Consider the following 25,944-nt stretch of genomic DNA (forward strand, 5'->3'; position numbering starts at 1 on the left):
AGCCAATAGTATAATTTAAATAAACCAGAACGCAGTGGATGATATACAGTCAGCACAGAAAGTCGAATCTGCAGAGGATTACAAATCAACTGGTCATGAGAGATAATCTGCAGATGGCCTGTAGAGCAAAAACCAAACTGACCCAGACTCTAGGTGACGCCTATTTCACCACCTTGGAAACCACTTGACTTGCAAGTTTCAATTTGGGAAAAAAGGTCTGCATATTGTTGGCCTTTGCTTCACGACTTACCTTTCTGAACCCTGATTGCACCAGTATTTGAGGATGAGTGTTAGATATATATATATATATAAAAATCGATAGATTAATACATACTGGTTCAATGATGGTTCAGAAAGGTAAGTCATGCAGCACAGGCCAACAATATGCAGGAAAAAAATTCAAAATAGAAACTTACAAGGTGGTGAAATAGGCTTCGCCTAGAGTCTGGGTCAGTTTGGTTTTTACTCTACTGGCCATCTGCAGATTATTATATCATTACAGTTACACATATCATTACAGTTACTGTGTATCCCTCTGCAGATTATTATATCATTACAGTTACTGTGTATCCCTCTGCAGATTATTATTATTATTATATCATTACAGTTACTGTGTATCCCTCTGCAGATTATTATTATTATATCATTACAGTTACTGTGTATCCCTCTGTAGACTCGAACAGCTCTACTGACCTATAATCCACTCTGGTTTATTTCAATTCTACTATTGGACAGTGCATTGGGGCCTTTTTTCCCCCCATATATGCAGTTACTTCTAATAATTTTTATGTAGGTCGCACCTACGAGTTCTATTATCTTCTGCATATATAATCACTATTTAGTGTATGGATGATTGCCTTGGGCTATAAGTATATTAACTTTTCTACACTTGTACTTTTCATAAATGTGCATACAAGGTCAAACCCTCCACGACTATATGAGCGAATGCCACAACTGTTAATGTGCACCCTAGGTAGGCAAAGCTTTGTGTTTTAGAAATAATTTAGGGATAGTATTTTACACATTTTAACATGATCTGTTTTGTACTGTTACTTGCATGGATGACATCTAGACAACTGCATGCAACACAAGCAATACGAAATGCTATTTATAAAAACAAACAGCTGGACACAGCAAGATTTTTTTTAAACGGAAAAGTTCATTTGTTAAACTGCAGTTCTGTAATACTAGATGTTTAGCAATAAGTGAATGTGCTTAAACATTAACCAGTGTTTGGCATTTAACACTGGTCTAAACAGTCACATATTTCACGTGGGGGCATAAATTAATGCAATGACATTCTACAAAACATGAGGCCTTGATCTTAAAAACCGACGGACAGTCATACAGTAGCTTTAGCAAGTTAAAATCAGTTACGCTTTTAAAAAAGTTAGCATTTTGAAAGTTTGTAAATTGTAATCTGACATTTATACAACTGCTATTTTTGTCAGAATAGGTGCAAGCTCCATCAAGTTAAATGTTGGTTGTGAAAAGCACATACCGTATCTGCACATTAACGACTATTCAGCTATTAAGGACGCATCTGGCAGTACAATGTTCGCTTTCACTCGACTACAAAATAGGAGCATTTCTCATCAATACATTAAAGCAGCAGTTCAAGCAATATCCTACGTGTTTTTTTGTTTTTTTAAATAAATCAGTTCTGTACTGTGAAAATACTTGTGGCATTTAAAAAAAAACGTTTTAAAGACATTTTTAATGTTTCTAATGTAGGAAACATTTCCAAAGTTACCGCCCCCGCCCTCTCTCTAGCAGTGACCCAATTGTATCTAATAACTGCCCAGTCTATCATATTCCGGGAACTACATTGCCCACAATGCTGTGCAAGAACAATTAAATAACCCTTAGCAAGCAATTGATTACAGGAGAACAGATCGATCTGCAGCTTAGCTAATCACTTGTCAGTGTGCAGATTGTATTGATGCACATATTGAATGGGATATATATATATATTTTTAACTGCAGCTTTAACTGGAATAAAAAGTTTTACAAAAGCAAATTATGTTTATAGATTTTATTATCAAAGTTTCTTGTAAAACATTTCAGGAACTGTACATCAACATGGCACAGACTGTAGCCTACTTTTGTTTATTTTGTAATCAACAAAAATGAAGCTTTGAAACTTTTGGATCTAACGAAACAGCTTACCAACTACTCTGCTTATAATAGAATGGAATCAGATTACTACTGCAGTGACCGGAACTAATGCATTTGTTAACACGCCTGATCAAAAAAAATCATCAAGTAGACTTGCTTTTAAAAGCATACAAATGTCAGATTAAAAATGCACTACCCTTTTTAATTAAATTAGAGAGCAAAAAGAAAATATTCAAGTGGTGGAGGGGAGGGTCAGAGTTAGTGTAAAAACGTTTTTACATTACAGAAAACCGCCTGTTTTCAAAATGATAATATTGAATATATCCTGAAGATCACTTAACAATACATCCGAACAAAACATGGAGGGTCGTCACAGCCATTAAAAAGGGTTAGTACATTTTTATTTAAGCCTCAAAGCAAAAACAAAACCCACAAAATATTCAGCCATACGGCCATCAATCTACCTACATTAGGAGGATGCAATTATAAAAGGGGTATCTTCCATTTTACCGCACAGAAGACCACATTTTTTCTTTATGACATCTATGTTGTTTCGGTCACATTTAACATGTATTCAGTGTATCCTATGTACATCTCATTTACTCAATGAATCAGATTCTAGCACACAAGTTAACTGAGCCACTTAACCAGGGGTGGGCAACTTCAGTCCTCAAGGGCAACCAACATTCCAGGTTTTAATGATATCCCTGCTTCAGCACAGGTGACTCAGTCTTTGACTAAGCCACCTGTGCTGAAGCAGGGATATCCTCAAAACCTGACCTGTCTGTTGCCCACCCCTGCAGTAAACAGAAAATCATACAACCCATTGGAGCCGCAGCTGCATGCAGCATATGCTTCAAGCCGCATCACATTGGTACAAAATGGTTTGTAACACAATTCCGTTTCACCAAACAAGACTTGTTATCCACTTTCAGCAAACCTTTTCAGTAAAGATGTAACTAATGTTCTGTATGCTCAGCGTTGTATACAACCAAATTAGAAGTAACAGATGTTAAAATATAAAACAAATCACATAGGAAGGACACCGGTTCATGTTCAGCAACATTCACTGCTAAGACTGCCACTCAATCACTCATATCCATATCCTCCTCGTGATGGTCGTCCCCATTCAATTTGGAGTCTTTCGCGGAATCACCACTCGCTTTTTCAATGGAGGCTTCTGTCATTTGTGGGGGGCTTGAATCCGTCGTCACCAAAAGGTCCTCATCCCGCTTTTCTTTCTCACTGTCATAGCCTTGTTCCTCTTCATCATAATCTCGTGTCACCTGCTTTGTAAGCATAAAACAAAAACAAAAATCAGGTAAGCCTTGCGCCCAAACGTATTTAACCATTATAAAATAAGCCCTTTAAGTCGCAGACACATTCACATTTGTGAACTTACTTTCACATCTTTATCACTCTCGGACTTCCGCTCTCGCTCCTTCTCCTTGTCTTTGCTTTTCTTCTTTTTGCTTGTGGATCGCTCTCTTTCATCTCTGTTCTTTTCTCGCTCTTTATCCTTCTTCTTCTCTTTTTTATGTCTAATTGGATGGAATAGGATTACATATAAAGCGGTTTATCAATCTTTTCTTTCAGAATGTATATATAAATAAAGTGTGGACTTTTTAGCCTTCCCAACTTAACAGGCACATCACAGCGGTACAAATCTGGCCTTGGGATTTATACCAACTAGGAGGCAAGAAAAATAGCAGTAGTGGCGGCCAAAAACATGATATGTAAACCACCTAAAAAACAATTACCCGTTTGGGAAGAGACCATCTACAGCAGAGGTGTCAAACGCAGTCCTCAAAAGGTCACCAAAAGGCCTGGTTTTATGGATATCCTTGCTTCAGCACAGGTTACACAATCATTGGCGCAGCAATCCTTGCTGAAGCAAGAATATCATTAACCTGGCCTGTTGACATGATCTAGGTATCAGTCTCTGTTGTTTGAATGTCCCATTCTCTGATACTATAAATACCTTCTATTAGGAGATGGGGACCGAGATGGTTTCCTTTTAGGTGACCGTGCTTTTTTAGGAGACCGTGATCCACTCTGGCTTTTTCTGCGTCTCCGCTCTCTGCAATATACAACATGAAACCCATGTAACCGAGGTACGAATTTAGAGAAGGCAGAAAACAAATGATCCAATTAGAGGTTGTTGCATACACAAAGATGTGATGTCATGCTTCAGCACAGGTGGCTCAATTGAAGACCGAGTCTGCGATTGAGCCACCTGTGCTGAAGCAGGGACTGATTGAGCCACCTGTGCTGAAGTTGGGACATCATGAAAACCTGACGTGCTGGGGGGGGTGGGGGGGTGTGAGAGCTGGAGTTGAGCACCCCGTTATAGATCAATGTAAATCAATTGAATTTTAAACTAGAAATCGGAGACACTTGTGTTACACTGAGAAATCCAAGTTTTAATTGCATGATATGTCTGGGATTCAATATGAAATCAGAATCTAACGGCGTTAATGTCGTACCTGCTTGCGCTTCTTGATCGCCTTGCTGTGCTGTAACTTTTAGGGGGTGTTTTAGAACGCTTCATCTCTTTTTCCGCTTTCTTTTTCTCTCTAAAACAAGTGGCACTGCAGTTAACTCTGTTGTTCAAGAAACCCATAAATTGTCAAAGCAATATTGCTTTCTTGTATTAGTAGACATCAGTTTCTTAGAATGGCAAGAATACAAAACAAACTTTAACTAACTAACTAGATATATATATTTAAAAAGTTACCTTGTTTTGGATGTGCTTCTACTAGATCTGCGGCCTCTCTCTCTTGAGTCAGAGTGTCTCTTCCTGGGGCTTTTTGATCGCCGCCTACTTCTAGACTTTGAATGTGACCGTCTCCGTGATCTACTCCTTGAACGTCTAACCAACAAAACAATATTTTACTCCCTTTAAAATATCAACATGTCACGTGATGAAGCATATCATAAAAATGACTGCTTACAGTTACGTTCCTGGATAATACATTGCATTGTGCCACTGACCTACTAATCATCAGTAGTTCCCAGCAACCCTATATTACCCAATTACACATGATAATTTCTTCCCTTTCAAGCCAGTGTCCATAGGATTCTGCACGAAAACTGGCTGCATGATTGCAGCTTAAGTATATTAGTTTAATACAGTCCCAGTAAAGAAATATGCACATCTGTTAGAATAAGGCTGCATCCCCGCTAGCGCTGAGTGGGCGGTGCTTGCCGCGGTTACTAACATATATAGATATATGCAAGTCCCTGCGTGCTCGTGCACGGACACACGCTCACCGGCGCATATGTAAACAAAAAAAAATCTAACTTTCCAGCGCGCTCAATGGGTACAGCTTCAGGTACGCTCTGTGGCGTCTCTCCATTCTCCAGCAGACAGGGAGTCTGCCAGCATCCCGAGGAAGCATTGCAGACTGTTCTGGAGCAGCTGTCGGGTTACACGTAGAATAGGGCACTTTTGGGGTGGGCAGAACGAGCAACGTGACAACGCTTAGGTTGGGACGGCTGCGAAACAGAAATACCAAATACACCAGAAACATTCTTCTTCTTGTTTCTTTTCTTTCTATTCCAACAAATGTGCATTCTTTTAAAATGAGACTCATATATTGAATACAACCTACCAAAGTTGATCGACAATTTAATGACAGAGAGGTAACTCTCAATATATTACTTCCTGGTAAAACATTTTATGAATAAATAAAAATACATAACAAGGTAAAACATTAAGGTAATTTCCACTCACAAGAATAAGTGTAGAAAGCATGTTGAGATAAATTCTCTGGCAGATACAGGAGCAGTCGGTCGCAAACTTTCGCAATGCACGCCTGGAGTTGTATGTGTCCACAAAACCAAAGGATCGATCAGCTTTGATGCAGGACTCGGAGCACCCAAAGTTGCTCCAATGTTCAACATGGTTGAAGAATCAACTTTTTATCCACATGGACACTCTTAACGATGGTCACGGCCAGACCTTGCTGATAAGTCAGCCACTACAGACCTTTCCGTGTGGTTTACATGCTGTTCTGTGATTGCGGTTATTAATATATTGGGAGAACCATACGCCCCATTGATGTAAGATTTCTAAAACATAGGAGAAATATTATCAAGGGCCATAATCTAGTGTATCAAAACACTAACAAGTCATAATAAAGATCCATCTCATTAAAAAGTTATGGGAATTAACATATTCTGTTCTCAAAGCTGGGAAGCGATAGAATGAAGATGTTATGTATGATGGAATCGGTCTGGATCTATCAATTCGGCACTGGATGAGTGCATTGACACCAGCACTCTAGTTTGACTATACAAACACCTGGTCATTAGAGTTTCCACTGAAGCTTTGTTTCCCAATCTCTCATGATGTAATACCTTTTATTTCTATATCTACATATACATTGATCCTTTGGGTTCATGGACACATACAACTCCAGACGGGCATTGAAGGTTTGCGACCAACTGCTCCTGTATGCACAAGAGAGAATTTTTTTGAACATGCTTTTTACACTTATCCTGGTGATTGGAAATCACCATAAGTCATTAAATTGTCTAAAGTATTTTTTACACTCTGGCAAGCGCTATTCATTCTTTTAGCTCTACTTCGTGTGGTCCATTCCCTTGGAAGCTGCAAATCAACAAAGTCAATCAATGACTTAATATCACCCACACACACACACACACATACACACACACGCATAAACACACACACACGAAATTATTAGCTTTTATACAGTTGTATATATGATTATATTTTTTATTTTTACTATATTAGGATATACGCACACTTTTTGGGATAGAAATGTCATATATTTACCAATTTCTTCTTTTATATTTTTGTATTGCTACATTATGCACAAAACACTTTATATTATAAAACGCAACGTAATATAGTACATAGAGGATCCGTTTAATTTCACTACTTCAGAATGTTTTTTTTTTTTTAACCCTTCCTGCCCCCGTTAATCACTCACCTGTGCCTGGTGGAAGAAGGTGTCCTCTTTCGCCTGGACCGGGAGCGTGACCGCGAATGTTTTTTTCCTTTACCGTCCTTCTTGTCTGGAAGGTAAAATGTTATGGTCAGATCCCCGATAATAGTGATTTCTAACATTATAAACCACAGACTTAACAATAGACCAACCCCCCCACCCCCCAAAAAAACAAGCGATTTACCTGGTTCTATAGCCGCAGAAATCAAAGATTGTGCTTCTCTAACCCTCTTCATAGCCTCCTCAATGTCTTTGTTGGAGGCGTCGGATTTCAGACTTGGTGAAACAAGTCCTGCAGTTACATGGTTCAACCTGGGATACAAATTAATTTCCAGTTAAGTAATCACATCCCCGAATCATGGTGCTAGCGGACATTTTTGTGGCTGTTTTAGTTGCATAGCACATCATATATCGGTGTGTACATTTCAAAAGAATGAGAACAAAAGTGCACAAGACTATTTCAAAGACAGCGGGGGGGGGGGGAGGAGGGAAAGCTTCTAGTGTGTATGTTGGTCATGTAAAATCTCAAGGTTTACAGCTGGCAGTAAACATAGCAAGAAATACGAATGGAGTGAAGAAAAGAAAAAAAAGACTGCTTCAGTTATCAATAAGTGTTAGCTTACTGATCAAAGGTGTTAAAGTGTTATAGCACAGAATAAACATTCAAAGAATATGAACATTAAAAACAGTGGTGGGAGTAATGTTGGAAGAATGAAAGAATACAACTTACTTTGGATCAACGGAGCTCATAAGCTTTAAAAGCTGATCTGCTGCCAGAGACTAAAACATAAAACAATGTACGGCATTAAGAGCATGCGTTATACTGGGCACAATGATTACACTATACCAAGGGTGGCAAACTTCAGTTCTCAAGGGCCACCAACAGGTCCGGTTTTCAGGATTTCCCTGCTATAGCGCAGGTGACTCAATCAGTAACTCAGTCTTTGATTGATTTACCGATTGAGTCACCTGCGCTAAAGCAGGGAAATCCTGAAAACCGGACCTGTTGGTGGCCCTTGAGGACTTGAATTGGCCACCGCTGCACTATACCATTTCTCTTATCTAGGGGAGATTATATTCCCCTTGTGTTTAAGAAAGGTTGTTTCTCCTAAATAATAAAGCAATAAGTTGGCAATATATCAAAAAGCAAAGAAATCACATTTTTAAAGATGTAAAATTAACGACACATGACCACAAGACGCTACTATTTCACAACTATACTGAAAAAAACAGGTCGAGAAAATATTTTAGCAACACATTTCATATTGATAAATATCAGCTGCAAAAATATACCCTTCCATTAAATAAAATCATGGAACCCACAACGGGGACGTGGAAACGATCTGTGGATTCATTTACCTAGAACAGTTGCATTTTGCCACAAACTAAAACCCTGCTGGCACTACAGCAGTAACAGACCAAACAAATCTTCCCCAAGATATACTTCCACCTCATCGGAAGGTTTATGTTTTTTCAGGAGGTGCATTTAACAGATACCTGTGAGCTTAGGTTTCCTCCAGGAAGAGTAAGGGCAGCAAGAGTCGGATCCATTCCAGAGCCTCCCAAAACAGACAGAGGAACGGCGCCCATCTACAGGTGAAAGCACGCAATAAGTTCCCCCACTCCGTGCTTTCTGAAAGCAAGTTTCTTCGGGTCACTCCACAGAATGCACTTACTGCCCTATATTTATTTTAGCGTTAGACTTATTTTTTCTTATTATAATGGCATACTTTGTTCTTTCTGCCTACAGCATACCAGACTTCAAAAATAGAAAGAGTAACAGGGCAAGAGATAAATCAGACGTATATTTGGGGGAAGGAAGTCTGCAGAACGTGCCTATTAATCGAGCAGACAAGAAAGTTCATTGTAGTTTATTTGGCGACAAACTGCAAAAAGTAAAAAAGCAAATGTTGTGCACAGAACAAAAACAGAAAACTGCTCACGGTGAAATACAGATTTCCTGCATTAACGGTGTAGTTTGCTTGCATGTGCGAAAAAGTCAAGATTCGCTTCTCCACAGTTTAGAACAGAGGTGGGCCACTCCAGTCCTCAAAGACCACCAATAGGTAAGGTTTTCAGAATATCCTTGCTTCAGCACAGGTGGCTCAGTCCTGAAAACCTGACCTGTTGGTGGCCCTTGAGGACTGGAGTGGCCCACCGCTAGTTTAGACAAAAATTGGAAGTGGCAGCGAGGCACAAACGAACGCAAAATAAAGTACCTTTCGGTACGAAACGCGCCAGAGGATGTTTTCATCTGCAATTGCACATTTTTCTTAAATCTCTTCAGTCACGTCGTCCTGCATGTGTTTGTTGTGCCTCGCTACTTCCAATTTTTGTCTCACTACCTTCGGCTGGAGCGCACACATCGGGGAAGGCATCTTACCACGGCACCTCAGGCGGTTCCAGAGTCTTACGTTTTAAGCATTTCTACAACTATTATCGAGTTTTCATTTATGAGTCAACCAAGAGCCCGTGCTATAGACTGGTGCTGCACTTGGGGGGTTCACAGGGAGAGGTGGGAGTTGGTGGACTTGTTTATTACGGGCTCTAACTACTGTATCTCCCTTCACACCATGGGACATTACTCCTTGATCATGCACGCATATGGGCTCGACTCTACCAGCATTGAATACATTTAATTATTCCTGCAGACTGTAGGATTTATATACAGCATTCATTTATAGTTACATAGTAGACGAGGTTGAAAAAAGACATAGGTCCATCAAGTTCAACCTATGCTAAATTTAGACAACAGATACTTTATCCTATATCTATACTTACTTATTGATCCAAAGGAAGGCAAACAAAAAACCCCAGTGTCATATCATCCAATATCTCATAAGGGGAAAAATAAATTCCTTCCCGATTCCAAGAATTGGCAATCGGATTAATCCCTGGATCAACATCCTTCCCATGTATACTTATTTGGTATATCCCTGTATACCTTTCCCATCTAAAAAGATGTCCAACCTTTTTTTGAACAAATCTATTGTATCTGCATCACAGTCTCCATGGGTAATGAATTCCACATTTTAACTGCCCTTACTGTAAAGAACCCTTTCCTTTGTTGCTGGTGAAATCTCCGATCCTCCAACCTTAAGGGATGGCCCCGAGTCCGTTGTACAGCCCGTGGGATGAATAGTTCTTTTGAAAGCTCCTGGTACTGTCCCCGAATATATTATTATATAGTTATCATATCCCCTCTTAGACACCTCTTTTCTAATGTAAATAAATCTAATTTAGCTAGCCTCTCCTCATAAGTTAGAATGTCCATCCCCTTTATTAATTTGGTGGCACTTCTCTGCACTCTCTCTAGCTCCATAATGTCTTCTCTTAGGATTGGTGCCCAAAATTGTACTCCATATTCAAGGTGTGGTCTTACTAGTGCTTTGTAAAGGGGCATAATTATGTTTACTTCCCTTCCATCCATTGCCCGTTTGATGCAAGATAAGATCTTGTTTGCCTTTGCAGCTACTGCATGACTTTGGGCACTATTGCTAAGCCTGCTGTCTACAAGCACTCCTAAATCCTTCTCCATCAAGGATTCCCCCAATATATCTCCATTTAATTTGTAAGTCACCTTTTTATTCTTGCATCCCAAATGCATAACCTTACATTTATCTGTATTAAACCTCATCTGCCATTTACCTGCCCACGTTTCCAGTCTCTCCAAATCCTTCTGAAGAGAAATTACATCCTGCTCTGATTCTATTACCTTACACAATTTAGTATCATCAGCAAAGATGGAGACTTTGCTCTCGATCCCAACCTAAAGGTCATTAATAAACAAGTTAAAAAGCAGGGGTCCCAGTACCGATCCCTGAGGTACTCCACTCACGACTTTAGCCCAACCTTAACAAGTTCCATTTATGACAACCCTCTGTTGTCTGTCCTTTAACCAGTTTTCAATCCAGGTGCATATATTATTACTGAATCCAATTTTCTTTATTTTGTACACCAACCTCTTGTGTGAAACCGTATCAAAAGCCTTTGCAAAATCTAAGTAGACCACATCAACTGCATTACCCTGGTCTAAATTCCTACTTACCTCCTCAAAGAAACAAATAAGGTTAGTTTTGGCATGATCTATCCTTCATAAAACCATGCTGACTATTACTAATAATTTTGTTTTCCATTAGGTATTCCTGAATATTATCCCGTATTAAACCTTCAAGTAGTTTCCCCACTATTGAAGTCAGGCTTACAGGTCTGTAATTTCCCGGTTGTGATCTAGCTCCCTTTTTAAAAATAGGCACCACATCTGCTTTACGCCAATCTTGTGGTACTGAGCCTGTGGAAATGGAGTCCTTTAATATTAAATATAATGGTTTGGCTATTACTGAGCTTAACTCCTTGAGAACTCTTGGATGTATGCCATCGGGGCCAGGTGCCTTATTTACTTTAGTTTTTTCAAGTCGCTTATGAACTTCTTCCTCAGTTAACCAATTGTTCATTAATATGGTGGTTGTGGCTGCCTCCTGCGGCATTACTATTGAAATTGATTCTTCCCTGGTAAACACAGAGGCAAAGAATTTGTTTAATACCTCTGCTTTTTCCTCATCTCCAATAATCTGCCTACCCATCTCACACTGAAGGGTCCTATATTTTCTTTTCTCATTTTTTTGTTACTAAGATACTTAAAGAACTTTTTCGGGTTGACCTTACTTTCTAATGCAATCCTTTTCATTATCCATTTTTGCTAATTTGATTGCCCTTTTGCAATTTTTGTTACATTCCTTATAATTCTGATATGTCTCCGTCCCTTCTGACTTAAAGAATCTAAACACCTTCCTCCTCTTGTCCATTTCCTCCCCTACCTGTTTATTTAGCCACATTGGTTTTGACTTATTTCTTTTATACTTATTGCCCAAGGGTATACACTGATAAGTGTGCTTTTCTAACAATGTTTTAAAGACTGCCCATTTATCTTCTACATTTTCCCCTGCAAAAACATCATCCCAGTGTATTACATGTAGATTAGACCTCAGTTTATTAAAATCTGCCTTTCTAAAGTTTAAGATCTTTGTTGAACCCAAGTAATCTGTTTTTTGATAATTTATTTCAAATGAGACCATGTTATGATCACTGTTACCCAAATGCTCCAGGACTTGAATATTTGTTATTACTTCTACATTGTTTGATATGACCAAATCCATGTTATACATACAAATGTAATTATGTTCCTTGTGATTGAGTTCTGTAGCACCATTCATTCTTGGGACATTGTCCAAATAAGCAATTCTTCACCCCTAGTTTAGAGCAACATTTTCAGATTTGCAAAACCGTGAATATATTGTTAGAACTTTTGGAGTCAAAAGTTCTAGTGAAACAGCCACAATTTAATATTTTGTGCTTTAAAAGTGGCAAAATAGGAGGCCCATGACTTACAAATATGGCTTTTCAAACTTCAAAAGTAATTCAACATGCAATGTGCCTAATGACTTTTTAATGTTAGGCAAACTTTTGGATCGCAACAAACTCAGAACTAAAAAAAAGTGACATTTGCTGTTTGCCGACGCATGCGAAAAATGTGCACTTCTCTACTTCAACGCTTCAAGACACATGCAACAACAAGGGCATTTCAGTTACTAACATCTTGATTTTCATTTTTTTCTTCTAAATGAGGTAATTGCTACCCGAGATGCTCCCAGCAGATCTAAAAGCATCAAATATGTATTGCAAACTTAAATGTATTTTGAAGCCACACTAAGACATTCTGTAACAGCTTTCTATACAAGTTATATTGCTTGCTGAATTTCCATTCATGGTTACTTTAAGCTCTATAAAGGAAAGAAAGGCTTGCTCAACAGGTTTGTAAGTGCCCCCAAAATGGACCACGGGAGGATTTTCAAATAGCATTTAGTTGCTTTAACAGAAGCATTGCCTTTTACTACAAGACATTTCAATGTTACAGTCACTAAAACAACTAAAGAGATGCTAGTTATGGTTGCAAACCACTATGGCCATACCTGAGTGAGTGAATTTGGAGTGGGCAGAAGTCCTCCTCCAGGCAGCAAACCTGCTACTGCGTTAGCTGGTGCCAACAGAGATAGGGCCTTAGCCTCATCAGGAATTACTCCTGCAGAAAAATAAATCAACATTAGATGCACCATTTTGGAACAGGAAAACACAAATAAATACACCCAGAAATGGTCTCCCTGATCCACCACCTGAGCTTGCTGAAAAAGTACTTATTCTGGCTGTCTCTAGTTCTATGAATAATTACCATTAATTTAATGTGAATCATTTTGACTTATCCTTTTTGGCTACAAAGGGTTAAAGATTCTAGAGTAGAAAAAAATGGCACAATACACACTACTTTTTTGGTTAACACTGCCAAGATTTCATCACCTGTACTCGATTTTTAAGTCATGAATCAAACGTAAGCAAGCACAGTCGGTTCTCCGGGGGTGTGCTCTCAACTTTCAAAAGCTGTTTTATGAACAACGACTCGTGTCGGCCGCTTCACTATAAAGCACACAGAAAAATCAAGATACACAAGACAAAAAAAGTTTGATTTAGGTGTTAATAATATGGAACAGTTCACTAGCTGTTTCTTTATACCTACCATATAATCATGTAAGATAGTTGTTCATTTTATAAAAGTAGTATTTTAGGGCATGTTCTGTTAAATGAAGCATAGGGCTTTTGCTGACACATATGTCTGCCGATTTCTGGAGGCAGTATGACATGTTCCTTACCTGATCAGCAGAACTCATAGGAAAGGTTGGGTAAAGTTATAGTATAACTTATTACCCTATGGATTGCCACTGCAAACAAGTCCTCTGGCACAATCTACTGCAGCCAGTTAATTCAACTAAGCATGTATGCCTATTCTTTACAAAGAAGCTTAAACAAGGGTTCCAATGAGAAGTACACTGGTAGACAAAATACTTTATCCAACAGCAAAAGCATTACACTGACTAATGTAGGGGTGGCCAACTCCAGTCCTCAATTGCTACCAACAGGTCAGGTTTTCAGGATATCCCGGCTTCAGCACAGGTGGCTCAATCAGTGGCTCAGTCTACAACTGAGCTACGGATTGAGCCACCCATGTTGAAGCCGGGATTTCCTGAAAACCTGACCTGTTGGTAGCAATTGAGGACTGGAGTTGGTCGCCCCTGGACTAAAATCTGTATATGTGCCCATACCCCCAAAATCAGAGTAAAAACAAATTGAACTATAGGTTTGCAAATACCAGTCATTTGTCTTGAATGCACATTAAGAAACTGCATCTCATCATAAAACATACAATATGTACAGGGCACTTAAGAGAAACTGGATAAGCTGCAGAAGAAAACTGTTGAGTGGTATTTTCAGCAGGGCCTGGTAAATAGTTCAGGCTGAACCAGGGAAAAGAACTGTAAAACACAACAACAAAAAAGAAAAACCACTGTTAAATAAAGGTAATGGTTCCTTCCACCTAATCTGAGAGCTGCAGATCTTAAACAAATGTATATTGCACAGCAGGGATATCTTGCATGTGTCTCAGATAGCATCAGTTTAGATATGATTGGTTTGGAGGCACATGGGGTCAGAATTAAGGTTTATTGCAAGAATGGGCTTTATGTAGGTCTTGCCATACATCAACATATTATACCTATGGAATACCTCATGGGATAATCTTGCATGCATGTGTCTCAAGAAAATATCTATGTATCAAAGAATATCAATTCTTACAAAAATATTATCTTCTCTTGAGACAGCATCTATCATAAATCATGCATCTGATATTCCAATCAAAACGGATTAAAATAAATAAAAAAAGGTTTTAACAAAAAAATTAAAAACAAAAAAAGCAATGAGGACCCTCACCAGATAATTTTCATGCGTCATGTTTTTTTATTTTTACACTGCCGCTTTGTTAGAACCATGAAATACTGCATGGATGTGTTGAAATGAAAGAAAAAGAAACAGACAAAAGAAACAAACATTAACCAGTACTCCCAGAATCTGCCCAAATTACATATACGTTCCTAAGATTCAAAGAAAAAAAAAAGAGAACCACATGGAAAAATGTTATTTCCATCTACTTGCTGTGTACTTCTATAAAGAAAAGACAATACCAAAGCACTGTGAATACAAGAATGCGCCTCAAATTGGAAGTTAATCTATGCAGAGCAATTTATTCTCTTTAGTGATGGGAAACATACTAGTTTAAATATATTTTTTGTACTATTTGCTTGTCACCAGTGGAAAACAAAACATTTGAAATGCTTCGCCTTAACGTCACCAAGCTTTTATAGTTACCAAGGAGCACGCAGTTATCCTATAATGCAGAGCTTCTCAACTCCAGTCCTCAAGAGCCCCAAACAGGTCGAGTTTTCATGATATCCCTGCTACAGCACAGGTGGCTCAAGACAGAGTCCCTTGTGTCAAATCACGGATATCGTGTAAACCTGACACGTGTGTCGAGGACTGGAGTTGAGAAGCCCCGCTATAATGCAATATTGCATCTGTTTTAGTCATTCATGCCTGTGGGATTAGAAGAAATAAAAGGCTTTATATACTGAAGTGACAACTGGCAACACTCATTTCTAACACTCTGGGTAGCTGCATCCTTATTAACGTTAGAATCAGGGGGTATCATGGGGAGCAGCAATGTTCATTGAAAATATTACCCATCACTAAATCACAAAATGCATCTCAGGAAGAAAAATAAAAACTGTTTTTAGGTTTGCAAATATTAAAAGCCACAGTCCCACTTCTTCAGTACAAACTATTTTTGTATGGTTTCAAGCTTCATTGTAAAATCGTCCAACAGTTTATTTGTGGAGAAACTGGGATCTAAAATAAGATCTGGGGAACTTATTAATAATGATGATCAGCCAATCTGATAACACTGGCTGTGTAACAGATCCCTAATCATTGGAGAAAGCTGCAACACTTCTCGTAAAGTATAAGTACAAGAAGCAGTATGTATTTTACATTCTGACATGTTTTACTGCTAGGAATTTGGCTACACAGTACAAATTTGGAAAGCTATTAAACATACATTAGATATAATCTATGATAAAAACATTACCTATTTAATACAAGTATGTCTTATTGTGTGACTGAGGCTTTATTGTACTTAGAGCATGCTATTAATATACAAGTCAAATATATTGTAACGACTCCAATAGATCTAAGGGGAATCAAACTGAGCAATATACTTCTAATCCTGAAATAAATACTGACTCAAAGGTCAAAAGTAAAGGCATAAAGAAAAGTACATTTTGTTTAGGACAATATTTTAATCCATTTTGCACTCAATCCCAGTTTGACTCCTCTGTACAAGTTGTTATCATTGTCAATCTTATGGTTGTAAAAGTCTCTAGGAATTAGCGCATGTATATATGATAGGACCCTGTAAAAGGTGCTGCCTGGGAGAGGAGCGGGCGACACATTCATTGTGAAGAAATACTGTTTGATTTCAAAGCACCCCCCCCCCCCAAGAATCAGAAATCCAGGGACACTGTGCATACCGGACTCATTTATTCTGGTTGCCCCTTGGTTCAAAGGATATTAAAAATGCTTAACCATTGCTTATCCTAGTCTGAAAAAAAGACCCTTTGCAATGAGCCAATATGTAAAAGAAATGTCACTGAATGCCATAGTGAAACAAAAACTCATTTACTTTGAAACACCGGTTTCAAATGACATTTTGAAGATCTCTAGAACTCTTCAAACTATGACAGATGGTTATGCACAGAAAGATTCTCTCATCTATTTTTAATTACATAGTAATCTTTTTAGAGGGTGAAGTTGTGTTAAATTTAGAGTTGTGACAGTTAACCCCCAAATACAAGTATGTTTCAAGATTACAAGCTTAATTTTCAGTTTAATTCCCCCAATTCTACCAGATTTATATCAAATAAATATTGAGTACATCAGCACATGAGATTTTAAACCGCACCATTTTTTTCTTCCCGCCTATAATTACTATAGTTAACCAATTTATGTTAAAGTGCACATTTGGCCAGAACATGAAATCTTACTGGAAAATACCATCAAGACAGGTTAAGTTTAGGAGGTATTTAGATCCATCGACCAAAACATGTTTTTTTTCCCCCACCTTAAAATAATAGTACAAATGTTATCAAATGAGAAGAGGTTTGTCTTTAACATAAGGGCTTCTATGAATACAGAAAGATACGTACTTATTTTATGCCAACTGTAAAGCAGTAGTTGCTGGCAAAAGTACAGGGGGGGGGGCGGGGGTTAAAACTATTTTAATGCTGAAAGGGTAAAAGTTGCAATCTTCTATGCAATTATATACAATTATTTGCCTATGTGCTTCAGCCATTTAAATGGCCGCTATTTACCCTCAAAAGAGAAGTAATAAAGCCTGGATACGCTTTATTTTTTAAATCAAATCTTAGTAGAAGTTAAAAAATAATCTATTTTTATGTTTACATAGTTTACTCCGCAAAAAGAAATATAGCACACATCTGCTTTCATGGAGAACCCACTAGGCAATCATTACGTAACATACATGTAGACAATTTCTAAACTAACATGCTTTCTTTTACATGTCGGTAAAGTCATACACTTGTGTGTGTAAAGAAAGAACACAGTTTAAGACGTAGTTACACCATGAAAAACCCTTGGGGACGCGAGTGCTTGCTGGCGTCTAGTTAATGTCTAGAATCCCCTGAAGCAGCAGAGGACTCAGTTTTTCTGCCATCAGGAAGGGCTTTGCAAATGCCTTCTCCACTACGAAAATCACACACAAATAACAGAGAGAAGAGTTCATTATTGAGCAAATATTTGTAATAAAGAAAATATTGGGATACAAAAACGGTGAGAGTGAGAAAGGAAGGAAAGTAAATGCCCAGCGCCCCATCCAACACCTTCTGAAAGTTACTGACTCCAAGATAGACCACAATCAATCCATGGTAGACTTGGCGTTTCGAGAATGTGAAACAGGTGGGAAATAAGCTGGCCGTGTTTACAATAGCAACATATTGTTTTCCTGCAAAACACTCAAACTGCAAGCAGGGGCAGTTATGTACTACAAATGGGAAAACAGTCCACATTTCTTCAAACACTGAATTTAGAACTTCATGGCCTCTACACAAAAAGCACCAAGAGATGTACGTAGCACTGAAGAAACTATCAATTATACTTTTCCTGAAAGATCTTTAGATTTTGCAAGTTACTAGGTTAGGAGTTGGTAAATAAGTATGTAAGGAAGCTTTAGCACAGGGGTGGCCAACTCTAATTCTCAAGGGCCACCAACAGGTCAGATTTTAAGGACATCCCTGCCTCAGCACAGGTGGCACAATCAGTGCCAGTCAGAAACTGAGCCACTCGTGCTGAAGCACACTGATTGAATCATCTCCAGTCCTCAAGGTCAGGTTTTAAGGATATCCCTGCTTCAGTCATTGACTGAGCCACTGATTAAGCCCACTGTGCTGAAGCAGGTATAGCCCCAATACCTGGCCTCTTGGTGGCCTTTGAGGACTGGAGTTTGCCACCCCAGCTTTAGTATATGGCATAAGGGAATGCTCACAGTATACCTGGGATAGTATCATGCATACAGTGCTCCCTTACAAAAACATACATGTGAAATCCCCACACAGTGATCTAGATAACTGAAAAGAGTACACACCTTCTGCGTATGGCACGACTATCAAAGCTCGGTCAACGAATACAGTGTTTGTCAGGTGCTGTGCGACCACTGCGGAGTTTGCTTCAAGGAACTTTACAAAACAGACACGAGATGTTACAGGCAAAGGAGAATCACTAAAAAAGGAAAAGGAAAAGTTGGTGAAATGCATGGCTATGATGAAAGGAAGCTGACAAATTGGATTGTGGAGCGATAGTCATCCATCTATGTACAGAAGCAGCTTCCAAAGAGATTGTAAACAGAATTAGTAAACCTTAAAACCAGGTCTTACAAACTGCAGCGCAAGTTTATTATTGTAATATATTATAATAACCTATTTTTTGGCACAGCTCTCTGTATAACAACACTTCTTGCTCAATAGTTCTAACAAAAAAAAAATTCGGTTAAAGTTTGAATGCTTAAAAGAAAAACAAAATCTCTACTCACTGCATAATGTGAATTGCCACCACAAGCATGCACACTTAATAGCGTATATTACACTCAACAATACAAATCATTATGCCCCTGAAGGCTGTCATGTAAACATTATTTTTAAAACCATTGCTGTTCTGGATAGAAAATATCACAAAAATCTGTGTTTAGCCAATGTGTTCTAGCTTATCAGTGTCACAAAATGTCTGGAAGACTACATGAGCGATGATGTAGGTTTTCCACTGTGCCAACATCTTAAATATATTGCAAGTTGTGAAACACTGGAACAGCATTAAATATTCAGCAGCCATGGAAGGCAGTGCCAAACCTCACTGAAGAGTATAGTGCTGACTCCAAATTGCTTTTGTCCATTGGTTTTCAACCTTTAATTTGCGGACCCCCCTCCCCATGGAGAGTGGAAGTGGGACTTGGGAGTCTGCCGGGTGCTGAGGATTTTCTCAGTTCCCTCGGCAGGCTCGTCACTTTTGGCAGACCCCTTCAGACTATGTCTACAGACTCACAGGAGTCCGCCGGCCATAGGTTGAAAACCAATGTTCTTGAATGAATTTAAATAGTCTCTGCTTTGCCTTTTTATCAAAGTAACATCTTACCACTAAAAGGTGTACACTCTAAAAATATTTCATCAACCTGGATGTGTTGTTCACCTAATGGTTAACACACATTTGTCCAACAACACCAATTCAACCCATAGAATGTTAATTTTCTATCGCTGTAAAAATAAATAAAAAAAATTGCTAGTTGGAGGGTTTTGTATCAATTCAGGAATATTTTGGTTACCTGCTCCAAAGATCCATGTTTCTAAGATAGAAAGTACATTTATTTGTTAAGATCATTGCTAAAAAACAGTGAAAAGGTCAGAGCCACAAACAAGAGTGGTTATTTTCCCCCGGTACTGCAGATCATGTACAACAGTTCAGATCAACTTTCCTCTGCTACTGCACAGCCTCTATAAATAAGCCTCCTTTCATGGCAGGATTGAAAGGTTAGTGATACATCAGGCTACGCTTCCCTGATTCTCTACTGGTGGGCACCAAGCAAAGAACTGGAAATGTCTTACACATGAGGGACATTGCATAACCTAACAAATAAGGAAATATTGTCTGGCAAAGTACCAAGAGACAAATGGCAATAAAGAATGTAAAGAGATATTAAAAGTAAACCACTGAATAACATCAATAAACATGAAAATAAATTCATAATCATTTTTTCTGCACCAGGTGCTCCATAACAACTGTTACACTTTCAGCTAAATGGAGAAAAGCACATGCTTTTTAAATTACTCTAAATGTCAATAGACCTGGCAGCCTTGACTCCATTATATAAATTATTTCAGATTAAATAAAGATTCTATTCTACTTTACATATAAAATGAGTCTGCTGGGTCTACTTTTGAGTTTTATTCTTGCACATGGTCTCCTGACCTTTGCCCACCTCCTCGTGACCATTCGTTGAGACAGGTTTTATCACGTAATGCTCTATAGAAAATTAGTGGTTATACCTCCCAATTTATTTTTTGTGTCACCACAATTTCCAAACATCTTAAACCTCCCCACCCCCCCCCCCCCCACCCAACATTTGTGTGTTTGTGGACCCCTACAATATAAACAATGCAACAGATTAATAAATCTTTTTAAAACTACTGCCAAGCAGACCATGGGTATAAATAGTAACTTATCACAATATGATTAATTTCCTTAAAATAAAAATATTTATTTTGGCAAAAGCTACTATCACAGCATCCTATAGATTGTAAGATTATATATTTTAATTAGTAAAAAAGCTCTCCAAAGTGCCATTAAATTTTTTTTCCAAATACTACTAAAACATACAATTCCTATGGGAGGCAGCAATATTATTTAACTCTTGATCAACTGCGGGGGGAAAAAAGCTGCTTTTAGACAGCTGTCAAGTTTAGATTGAAGATCAACTACTAATGCAGATAATCAGTTACAGAAAAAAATTGTATTTTTCTATATAAAGCATCACATTTGTGTTAAAGCAACGTAGAATGTAAATCTATCATTCACATTTCATTGTACAACACTGGAGATATAACCGCCTCTACATTCTATGTTTTAATGTGAAAAATGGCTTTTCTATGAAGTCACTTTTTTGCTACGTATTATGGAAATGTAGCATGATTTAAAGGCGAAATAAGATACAAACTGACATTTATTTAATCCAAGTCTGCAGTCTTGCAGCGTTTTGCTAACAGCAAAGAGAATATGGAAACAGTGACATCTACTGGTGTGCATGTAGAACTAATGATGTCATCTTTTTCCCTAAAATGGGCACTGTTTTTAAAAATAGTACAGTACTATGTAAGCAGCCATGTTAAAAAAAGGAAGTATACTTTACTTAATGACTAAAAAAGGGGTTTTGCTTTTTAAATAACTACAACGGCACATACAAAGCTAGTTCAATAACATTCAGTGAATTTCAACTTATTTCTATGGATACCAGCAAGGTTGCTTTCTTCTGGCAGAAAGACGGGTCCTAAACATTTATATGTATATATACACATATAAATGTTTAAGACATACATACATATTAAAAAAAAAACATTTACACCTAAGCATTGTAAATTTGCATTTTTATTTGATGTAGGCACTGCTGACAACACCCCTTAAGGCAAAGGCTGGGCAAATAGTTCACATTACAGACAATACAATGAAAATCAGTGGTTAACTGACCTCTTGGCCTGATGATATACCAATTCTGGTGGGCCCAGACTTTCTTCCAGATTTTAGTAGATCTAAAGACTTAGACCATTTTTTTCATAAAGATGACCAGACAATGGATGTAGCTCATGGGATTGAACTTGTTTTGTATTAGATTGCTATATAATACATGGCATGCTCATCTGACACTCAAATGTTGATAACTAAGGAACTCATTCACAAAAGCGCATATCTATAGATATGAAATAGAAAGCACCACACCAAATATGGCATTGTGAATAAGCCACTGGGTTTACTGACACTTAATTCTAACAATGGTTATATCAGGATAGAGATCTCTTGAAATATCTGGAAGGTGTCATCACTAACGTACGATAATCTGCTGTCTGATAATCGGCTTACAAAAATAAAGATCCTTTTTTTCCTGACCACATTGCAGTACCTGGCTTCTTTAAAGCCGTCAACTGACTACATAAACTTTTAATATATATGCATATATATTTTTTTTTACGTGTGATTAATTTTACTGAACTTAATTAATAAATGCAGTTCCTGCATCAGGAGACAAAAAATGAAGAAGTCTGAAATGTTCAGTTTAGAAGATCTTTTATATCACCAATGAATCTCTAACATACTAAAACTATCAATTCAACCAGGAATATGATCAACACATTCACAGAAATGTGAGCAACATGGGTCACGAATCGGGAAGAAGACATCCAGTACTATAATAGGTAAAGTGATGAGTACACTAGAAAGTGTGCTCAAAAAGAAATTCACTTAAATGCACACCACTAACAATTTTAAAATGTCACTTTTAATAATATTTACTTAAAACATATTACCGATTGCAAGTGAAACTGTAAATAAAAAAAGTAAACCAAAAGAAGAACGATATACACAAATTCCTTTTGATATGAGTGTATCAAAAGGAATTTGTGTATATCGTTCTACTATTGGTTGATTGACATAATTTACTGTTACACTTACAATCGGTAATATGTTTTAAGTAAATATTATTAAAAATTACATTTTAAAATGGTTGGTTAGTGGTGTGCATTTAAGTGAATTTCTTTTTGAGCACACTGGCTAGTGTACTCATCACTTTACTGATTCACTTTCAGTTCACAGTTAGTTGCACCCACTTATTACGATTTCTACTGATTGGTTTCTAGCTGATCACTTCCTATCACCACTCCCTTTTTTCCAGTACTATAATAGAATGCAAAAAAAAAAATAAAGGAGAGAGAGAGAATCAAAAGATGGACAGGCACTCTTCATTGCACAAAAGTTGGGATTTATTAGAGCTAATAAATACAACTTTTGTGCAATACATGCCTGTCCATCTTTTTGATTTGGTATACTATCCCCTGGATGGCTAGCACCCTAATATACTTTTTTTTTTTTTTTACATTATTTGGCGAGTGACCTGTCTGTATGTAAAAGGGGGGAGAACGTACACGATACACAAAAATAACTCACAATTGGCAAGAACACGCGTCATAAGTAATGCAGATACCTCATCCAAATATCAGGGAAGGAGACAGCACTGGAGATGGGTGTTTTTTTGTTTGTTTTTTATTTAATACATACTCAAAATGATCCAACTCAGGAGCCCTTCGTCAGGATTAATGAAGGGGCCCTGTGTTGGGTCGTTGTGATTATGTATTAAATACATTTTTCAGCCCCCACCATTGCGGTCTCTCCTTCCCTGATCTTGGTATCTATATAGATATATCACATATTTGCTGCCCAGTTATACTATTTATACATCAATTAAACGTATAAACATAAAACACAGCTACATCCTCAATTAGTAAACCTTAGAGTAGGAGTGTGTATATATACACACACACACAAACATATATATATATATATATATATATATATATATATATATATATATATATATGTGTGTGTGTATGTATATATATATATATGTATATAAATATATGTATATAGATATATATGTGTGTATGTATATGAGGGGGAATATATTACTTTTTTTTAACGAATAAATACAATGATAAGCTTTCCCCTCTCCCCGGGCGCCATATCGCCGCCATGCCCCGGAGTGGCTTGGGGCCTTCACGTTGCGCAGGCCTCCGCTACCTCCCGGGACTTGGGCCTGATCCCGAGCCGCGTCCCCCCTCCCCCCCGGGCCCCGGCACTTACTCGGGCGGGAAGAGCCGCAGCTCCTCGATATTCCCCAGGAAACCGAAGAGGGTTTGCATCTGCTCGGAGCTGGCGCTGGGGGAGACGTTCGTCACCTGGATCACGGCGGTGCTGCTGCTGGAAGCCATTTCCCTGTCTCCTGCTTTAACACATTCAATACGGAAACAAAAGAGTGACACACACAGGATTAGTACGCTAGAGGAGTCCGGGTCCCCCCTGCGGCGCGGGCTGCGGGGAGAGGGTGCTGCCGGGGCTGGACCGTTACACAGAGAAGGAGACCGCCGCCGCCTCCGCCATGCAACAGCGAGCACAACAGGGCCGCGGTATCCCACAATGCACCGCTCGCGCGTGCGCACTGCGCGCCGTCTGAGAGCGCGTCGCCACTAACCACAGTGTCACATACTCATACTCAGTGTCTCACACTCCGTATCACATACTCACACTCCGTGTCTCACACTCACACTGAGTGTCACATACTCACACTGAGTGTGAATATGGTACACTGAGTGTGAGTATACTCAGTGCCCCAGTATATGCAGTGTCTCAGTCTCATACTTAGTGTCCCAGTATATGCAGTGTCTCAGTCTCATACTCAGAGTCCCATTATATGCAGTCTCAGTCTCATACTCCGTGTCCCAGTATATGCAGTGTCCCTCATACTCAGTGTCCCATTATATGCAGTCTCAGTCTCATACTCCGTGTCCCAGTATATGCAGTGTCTCAATCTCATACTCAGTGCCCCAGTATATGCAGTCTCAGTCTCATACTCAGAGTCCCATTATATGCAGTCTCAGTGTCATACTCCGTGTCCCAGTATATGCAGTGTCCCTCATACTCAGTGTCCCATTATATGCAGTCTCAGTCTCAGTCTCATACTCCGTGTCCCAGTATATGCAGTGTCTCAGTCTCATACTCAGTGCCCCAGTATATGCAGTCTCAGTCTCATACTCCGTGTCCCTCATACTCAGTGTCCCATGGGCCCCGCAAAGCCTAAGGCCTCGTCCAGGGTGGTGCTGAGCGGGTGCTCGCGCTGGCCACGATGAATCACATTGCTGCAATGTGTGTGGCCAGCGTGAGCGAGCGCCAGCGCATGCACGGCCCTTACCTGTTTGGAGAGACAACCAAGTTTGATTTGGCTGCTCGCTGATGCATCACGTGAGCGGCTCACCCAATGAGGGCGAACCAGCTCCGTGATGTAATGGCTGCGCCACCTGACACGCCCCCTCGAGCGCGCAACTGGCTGACCAGGAAACGCCCAGCGCCTGACGTCACGGCGCTCGAGCAGCGAGAGCTCTCCCACCCTGGCCGCAGCGTTGGCGGTCTCCACATTTCTCACTATCCCTTTCATCCATTTATTGCCCAGCCTGTTTATTTACTGTCCCCTTTGCCATGAATTCTTCACATCTCCTGCCTTAGGCCGCGTCCATGGATAGTGCTTGCGGGCTGAGGCGTGCTTTTGCTCGGCACTGAGCCCCTACAGCCGTAATGAGAGCGGCTTTAGTAGGGGCTCGCCTACGGTTTCGCAAGCGGGCGTAAGCGTAGGTCTTGGGAAAATTTTAAATTTTCCCGCTTGCCGGAGCGCAGGGCTGGTCACGTGAGCGGTTCGCCCAATGTGGGCGATCCAGCTCCGTGACGTCACTGGCCCGCCCGCCGACACGCCCACAGACGGCGCGCTGTCTAAGGCCAGGGAAACGCTTTCCCTCAGCCTCAGCGCGCCTCCGCCCGCCAGCAATAACCATGGCCGAGGCCTTAGATTGTTATCTAACTTGGACGAACAATAGATATTATAAGACAACCTTTCTAGCGTTCTCTCTCTTCCTCAGGTCAGCAATACTGATTTAGGCCTCGGACATGGTCAAAAAGACCGTGCTGAGCCGCGCTGAGGGGAAACATTATCCCTATCAGTGCGGCTTTAGACGGCGCGTGTGGAAATGCAGGAGACAGGCAA

General features: G+C 39.2%; 1 protein-coding gene across 3 annotated transcripts; it reads right to left on the reverse strand.

Moving 5' to 3' along the window:
* Positions 1–2,020: 2,020 nt before the first annotated feature.
* Positions 2,021–24,341, reverse strand: SRSF11 (serine and arginine rich splicing factor 11). Of its 3 annotated transcripts, XM_075615829.1 has the most exons (12): positions 23,997–24,340; positions 18,691–18,824; positions 13,064–13,173; positions 8,592–8,684; positions 7,825–7,874; positions 7,279–7,406; positions 7,080–7,164; positions 4,856–4,990; positions 4,605–4,694; positions 4,100–4,198; positions 3,521–3,659; positions 2,021–3,407 (listed from the first exon to the last, which is right to left on the reverse strand). In XM_075615829.1, the coding sequence occupies exons 1-12, from the start codon at positions 24,122–24,124 to the stop codon at positions 3,204–3,206; spliced, it is 1,395 nt and encodes a 464-aa protein (XP_075471944.1). In that variant the 5' UTR covers positions 24,125–24,340; the 3' UTR covers positions 2,021–3,203. The 3 variants fall into 3 exon arrangements, with proteins under 3 accessions (XP_075471944.1, XP_075471946.1, XP_075471945.1); XM_075615831.1 differs by lacking the exon at positions 4,100–4,198 and having other exon boundaries at positions 23,997–24,341; XM_075615830.1 differs by lacking the exon at positions 8,592–8,684.
* Between the last annotated feature and the right edge of the window lie 1,603 nt (positions 24,342–25,944).

This window comes from Ascaphus truei, chromosome 10, assembly GCF_040206685.1.
Source record: "Ascaphus truei isolate aAscTru1 chromosome 10, aAscTru1.hap1, whole genome shotgun sequence".
NCBI lineage: Eukaryota > Metazoa > Chordata > Amphibia > Anura > Ascaphidae > Ascaphus > Ascaphus truei.

Coding starts and splice junctions, on each gene's coding strand:
- SRSF11 (XM_075615829.1), bottom strand. CDS start 24,124: ATGGCTTCCAGCAGCAGCACCGCCGTGATCCAGGTGACGAACGTCTCC. Junction 7,875..8,591: donor GAGGAAACCTAAGCTCACAG/GTATCTGTTAAA, acceptor TTTATGTTTTAG/TCTCTGGCAGCAGATCAGCT. Junction 4,695..4,855: donor AGAAGCACATCCAAAACAAG/GTAACTTTTTAA, acceptor CACTTGTTTTAG/AGAGAAAAAGAAAGCGGAAA.